Here is a 6,703-nt window from a genome sequence, read left to right on the forward strand (position 1 = left end):
TCTAGTGAGCTGCTGCCACCTCAGTCCTACTAGGGTTTCATGTGGTAAAACCAGAGCCTCCCAGGGCCACTTTCTTGTGGTCAGCGGGCGTGACAGCCTCTGAAGATGTTCACATGAGGGTCCCAGAACCTATTGCTATGTTCCCTAACACAGCAAGGGAAACTTTGCAGGATCTTGAGATGGGAAAGTAACCACAGATCGTCCCATGTAACTCCAAAGGTCCTCATGAGAGACGAAGGTGAAGAGAAGCCATGTGACCAGGGAATCAGGGGCAGACAGAGATAAGAGTCTAAATATGCCATCCCAGAAAGGAGCTTATGATTCAAAGCAATTGGCAGTCTCTCAGAACTGGAAAGGCTTGCGCATAGCTTGGTCCCAGAAGATACAGCCTCGCTGGCACCCTGCTTCAGCCTAGGATGCCTGGTGTGGGACTTCTGTCCTCCAGGACTGTATGATGAGAAACTCACTCTGTTTGAAGACACTAAGATGACCTGAGGGATCGATGGGAAGGGGCTGGGGTCATAGAAACAAGCTGGAAGTCATCACAAGGATGGATGCTAGTGAGGCTGAAGGACACTCTTCCAAAGGCCCTGACTAAGGAGATTACTGCCCGAAGCTCCCTCTGGGATGAAGATACATTCCAGTTGAAGTAACTTGTCACAGCAGTACCTAAAACCCTCACTCGACTCTGCCAACCCCATTCCTTCTCTGGTGCCTGCAGGGGAGCTAGTTCCAGAGTTCAGGGAAATCTGAACCCCTTGAAGCTAATTCTCCCTGCAAGTCTCCACTAGATTGGCGTCACACATGGGGCACCAGGATGTCCTCAGGATGTGACTGCTGTCCCAACAGAGAAACACCATCCTGCACAGCACCACCCAGGCTTAAGGCTGTAACTGTGTTTCCTAGCAACAAGGGTTGGAAGAGCTCTTGCAAGAGGGATACAAGCCCGCAGAGGCATGCCCCAGTAAAGCCAGTCCCAGGTTGTGCTGAATCTAGCCCCACACTTAACACACCAGAGTAAGGAGCCATGCTTGGAGACAGGTTGGGTCCAGGATGACCCAAGCTTCTAAGTGTGGATTAAGCCCTCTCTGTGGACTGAATGGTTTCCGTCCCCAAATTCATGTGTTGACATCCTGAGTGGGTGGAGCCTCTGAGTATGACTGCATTTGAAGGGGAGTCCTCTAAAGAGGCGATGAAGTTAAAGGAGACCTCTAGGGTCTCGCTGTCATCTTTATGGCAAGAGGAAAACGTATCGGGGACCTGCACAGAGGGACACCCATGTGAAGAGGAGGGAAGAGAATGGTCACTAATGAGCCATGGTAAGAGGTCCCGGAGAAACCACTGTGCTGGTCCCTTGAGCTCACCTGAGCACTGACAGAATAAGCATGTGTTGTGTGAAGGCTGAATATGAAATGTCCCAACTAGCTCGCGTGTTTGAACATGGTCTTCAGCTCTTGACATTGTTCGGGAATGTGGAACCTTTGAGGGCTGGAGCTTCACTGGGAAATGTGGCCCAGTGTGTAAAGGCCCCTGTCTGAGTTACTTTTCTATGGAGGCCAACGCTGAATGGGACACCCTCACCTTCTTCAAGCCCCAACAGGAGACCCTGCCTACCCAGTGATAAGATACACCCAGAGGCACCAAGCATCCAAACTCACACTCCTGAGGCCAGTGGTCTCTCAATCTTCGATTCCTACATCTGAAGACCATGTGAGGGCCGCTAGGAGCTGGACAGGACCTCCCAGCCTGTCTGCCAACCACTGCAGGCCTCCACAGAGATGTCCCCAGGAAACAGGTGTGGCCCTGTGACAGCTCTGGGGTTTTTTCTGCTATGAGGATCATGGGCGACCCCTTTGTGATGAGGAAGGCAGAGGAGGTGGTGACCGTCCCCCTTCCTCCCCCCCCATGACTCGCTCGCACACACAGGACACCATGGAAAGAACTGGCCGGCAAGCTTGTGATGGAAGGCCCACTCCCCGCAGGCACCAGCTGTGTGGGTCCATCTTTAATTCTGTTAAATATGAATAAAAGTACAGAATAAATGTGACTCGCATATCATACCTTATATGACACAAGGAGGGAAGGTTTCATACGACCTGGCACACAGCTTTGGGAATACGAAGTGTCTTCGGCACCAGGTCTGTGTTTTGCTTTGGTTTGGGGTGACACGCTAGGGAGCTACCACCCAAAACACTACCTGTGCTCTCAAACAAGAGGCCTCGACCGAGCAAAAGCAAAGACAATGCTGGTGACGCCTGGGGAGAGACCATTAGAGGCCAAACCGGGTTTGGATAGCCCCAGATGGAAGAAAGGGGGGTGGGCTGCATATTTAAAAAGATCAGCAATGAACCAAATAATATTGGAAATAATACCTTTGGCAATACTTCTGTAAGAAGCAGAATTACGCTACATGTTATTCACATGCATAGGAGTGCGCAAGAAAAATGTCTTATAATTGTGGGTGGGTGGGGTGGTGAGAGATATGTTCTGGAAAATGACAGGCTAACTGGTGGAGAAATTAATCCATAAAGGCATTGTGTCTCTAATGGAGGGAGAAGCCTCATCAGCAAGATAGCTGAGGGGAACCCACTCGGTATAAGCACCCGCACACCTGTGCACTCTTGCACACACCACACGGCCACACGTACACACACCCAGTATTCCAAATAAATATTCATTCTCTCTCTCTCTCTCTCTCTCTCTCTCTCTCTCTCTCTCTCTCTCTCTCTCTCTCTCATCATTTCTTCCCAAAGCATCCTTGTACTCTGGCCACATTTCCCCACTGGTGACTCAGCCAAGTGCTGGCTGTGAGAAAAGGGGGGATTGTCCTGGAACGCAGACTTCAAGACACACAGCCCCTTCAGTAGCAGAGCTGGCCTAGTCCATGCTGATGCTCAGAGCTCTCTGAACCTTCCCACGGGCTGAGAGTCCCATCTCCAGCAATGGTGGACAGCAGAAGGACTCACATAGCAGAGTAACTGCACATCCTCCTGCCACCAACGCCCGGGTTTTCTCACACATTCACGTGACAGTCGGGTACATAGTGTGTACACTTTCTGACGCTGGCGGACAGGATCCTGACCCGAGAACACAGCTTCCCAGGAAGCATCCCTTGGCAATACTCCAGGGAGAAGCTTTGTGACATTCCCCCTGGCCCTGTGTGCCAAATGGGCTTAAGCTGTTCTCCCTGGTATTCCCTGGATGACAAAACCATCAGCTTATCCATTGCATACCAAGTTCCTAAAAGGCCCAGAAAGGTCCATAGAGAGCCAAGCTATCTCCTCGTCACCACACACCGCATTTAGCCCAAGCTTATTCTGTGAGATGTGTTTCTGAGGACACGGGTGTCTTGAGAGCCTTCGTGAGTATGGAACTTTGGCCACACACGACAAAGAATGTGGATAAAAGGTTCTTCCGACAGGAAGATGGAGGGAGGGAGCCTGTAACCAGCCAGAACCAGAAACTGAAGCAGCTTGCGCTCTCTGGTGACCTTCCACACATGGCGAGGGCTTCACTTCCTTTCCCGCCAACTGTTCGACACCTTGAGGCTGCTCTATTCTGGCATTAACACCAAAACTTCTCTTTCCAAATACAAACTGAATTTCTTGAGAAAACATCCAAAGGAGCAGAAAAGAGAGGCAGGGTTAGTCAAATCCAAGGCGCAATGTTTGTTTAAGAGTGCCCCTTCTCTATGCTGGGCATAAATACAGTCTGCGGGGGCGGAATAGGAGGTCAGAGAGATGAGCGCACTGCCAAATGCCAGGGTTTTCTTTTCTTTTCTTTTCTTTTCTTTTCTTTTGGGCACAGCAAAGGGAACAGGGCTTATTTCTGATGTCACTGAAGGGCTGACTTGGGAATATGAACCAAAATGAAAAGCGCCTCTATTCTCCAAGCTGCTTCCTTCTCTGCTAGATGGGGTTAGCCATTTATGCAAGGGGTGCTGGGAAATAACACATGAAGAGTGGTTCCAGTCAGCCCCAAAGCACAGCCTCTAGTGAGCTTGGACTTAATCGGATCTCAGAGCTGTCCAATCCTACACCCAGACAAGCTCTTCTGGAGGTAGGAGGTCAGGGCTGGTCTGTGGGTTCCCCAAACCTCCTCTTCCTACCCACTGGGTGCCAGTCTACCGTCCTAAGCTCCAAGGTACTCTGAGAACAGACAGGAGCCAAGCCCCAGTGTACTTTCCAAGGCTTCAGGTGGAAGAATTCAAGAGCAGAGCTGTTGAACATGGCAAGAGAAATGTCAGATAGTTCCCACTGACTATCGCCTTGGAGGAGAAGAGGGGCGCCGGTGGCTTTCTCCACACTGTGGGTGACAGTTCTCCATCAGGAGACTTTTAAAGTCATGGCAATGACAGAGTCTATAGGTCCGGCTCCGGCAGAAGGGACTCAGCTCTCACGTCGTCTTCCAGGCAAATGCTTCATCATCTAGGACCTGTGCCAGCCTAGTGTTGAAAGGCCCATAGAAGTCCTGCAAAATCTTCTGTGTGATTGGCCACATGGGCCCCAGGCTACGATCCTCGGGACGCCGTGTGTTAGACGCAGGGTTCTTGGTCATCAACGCTTCCTGCTTCTCACTTAGAGGCCCTATAATGAGAAGGAAAATGATCCTGTAAGGCGGGAGGTGAAGGGACGTCACAAGAGGCCCAGCTGGACTTCGGGCAAGTAGAAGACGTTCCTGTAAGAAGATCCATGGCTGGACTGGAAAGATGGCTCAGTGGCTAACCTCCCTGATTCTTGCAGCACCTACGATCCTGTAACTCCACTTCCAGGGGATCTGATACCCTCTTCTGAACTCCGAGGCCACTAGGCACACAGATGGTACATGCACACACATGCAAGTAGAACAAACATAAAATAAAACGAATAATTTTTTAAATAAATGAAATAAAAAAAGATCTTGTTAGATCCACTGGAAGAAACCAAAGAGGGAAGAAACCACTAGATGTTGTAAAGTGATTCTAAAGTCTAGGGTCATGTCTGCTCTTGTGGTATGGTGTCCCTTTACCTCCAGCCACTCTGCATTGCCTGCCCTTCAGGGCCCTCAGTTGTCCTAGGTAACTATGTACAGGGACTTTGGTTGCCTGGAATTCTGCCACCATCATTTTCATGTTGGGTTCCTGAGTGACGCAAAGAGCCTAGGCCCGAGTGAGTTCTATTTCCTCTTTCTTGTGTAGTGGCCATAAGGGTGGGAGGACTGGTAGCCCCTGAACCTGCAGCAATGGCATCCATGGGGAAAATGCCCCAGGGCAGGCCAGCAGGGGTTACACATAAGGCTATTCCTCCACACCCAAACTTCTGAGTCATCAACCTGTCACTAGACCGCTATCTCCTTGTGCTTCTGGACCCCAAGCATGAAGGACCCAACTAAAACCACAGCAATAGAACATTGTCTCTGGGTTATGCAAGCCAGAGAGGTGACCTTACAGTCCCGCCCCTCTTAGGAACAGAAGGCAACCACATGATGCAAGAGATTTACAGGTGGTCAAATCAAAGAAAAATGGCTCTAAGTCTTACATGGGAAAGAGAGTGTCTATATTTCAGCCCATACCAGTTCTAAAATAACAACAACAACAACAATAATAATAAAAGAAAGAAAGAAAATTTACAAGATAAGAGTCCTGAATACCAGTGGTGGCCAAATAAATTTCAAGAAACATTCAGTTAACAGAATTCCTAGGTTAGGTCATTGGACCGGGACTATAGGAAATGTCCCGTGAAAAAGCGGCGTGGGCTGACATTTACAGCCTCAGCAGTTGTCCTTGGGTGACTCATTCACACCCAGACAGCAATCCTCACCTCTGTACGTGCCTCTACCAGCCAGGGGCATAGCCAGTTAGCAGAGTGCCCTTCGGCTGGTATCCCCAGGCTGAAGGCAGACCAAAGGTCAACCGTGAGCCACCTCTGACTTCAGGGACTCCCTACCAAACACCTGAGATGCTGTAACAGCCAGACTTCCAAACTCCATGTCCCTGGAGAGCTGTCCTAGCCACCCACTGTGACCTTGAACTGCTTCAGAATTCAAGCTGTCTCCTCTGGCCTTTCATTAACGCCTCTATGCTCCTGAAGCAGCTGGGGCCCCCCATCATCACTAGGCCCACCGTGACAGTACCTACCTTCCCCAGGGATACCAACAGTCATTTTGTGTGTTAGACCGGGCTTCCTTCTCTTAGGTTGAAAGAACTGAGAGGAGTACCTCCTCGCCACAGCCTGCCCAACACTGCGTGCACAGGGCCTCATGCAGCGATACCTACCCGGTAAACAGGAATGGAAGACTTCTTCAGAAGTCCCTGGGCCTCACACAGTCCATTTCTTCCCATTTTATGCTTAACCTAGTACACTCCTAAAGAGCCCACATGCCATGGAGAAAGGGAGTTGCCTCAGAGGGTAAAGTACTTGTAAGGCTTGTTCTGGAAACACGAGGACCTGATTTTAAATCCTCAACATCCCCTTTAAAAGCTGGGTATGGCAGCATGTGTCTCTAACCCCAGTATTGGAAGGGAGGAAAAAAAGATAGACCCTGAGACTCCCTGGCTAGCCAGCCTAACCAAAACAACAAGCTGGGTTTCCATGAGATCCCTTTCTCAAAAAACCGAGAAGAGTAGGGAAGATAACGGATGTTGACTTCTTACCTGTGTGCGCGTGCACACATTCACCCCCATCACACACACACACACACACACACACACACACACACACACACA

At 50.1% G+C, this 6,703-nt stretch overlaps 1 protein-coding gene across 3 annotated transcripts in view; it reads right to left on the minus strand.

Annotated features, from left to right (window-relative positions):
- Nucleotides 1-2,684: 2,684 nt before the first annotated feature.
- The window catches only part of Chst15 (carbohydrate sulfotransferase 15), an 84,185-nt gene continuing 80,166 nt past the window's right edge, over nt 2,685-6,703 (minus strand). For all 3 annotated transcript variants that reach the window (XM_026781660.1, XM_005351394.3, XM_026781659.1), the window contains exon 8: nt 2,685-4,586. In XM_026781660.1, the coding sequence (XP_026637461.1) occupies nt 4,396-4,586 (191 nt within the window). In that variant the 3' untranslated portion in view covers nt 2,685-4,395. The remainder of the gene's footprint in view (nt 4,587-6,703) is intronic.

This window comes from Microtus ochrogaster, chromosome 8, assembly GCF_000317375.1.
Source record: "Microtus ochrogaster isolate Prairie Vole_2 chromosome 8, MicOch1.0, whole genome shotgun sequence".
NCBI lineage: Eukaryota > Metazoa > Chordata > Mammalia > Rodentia > Cricetidae > Microtus > Microtus ochrogaster.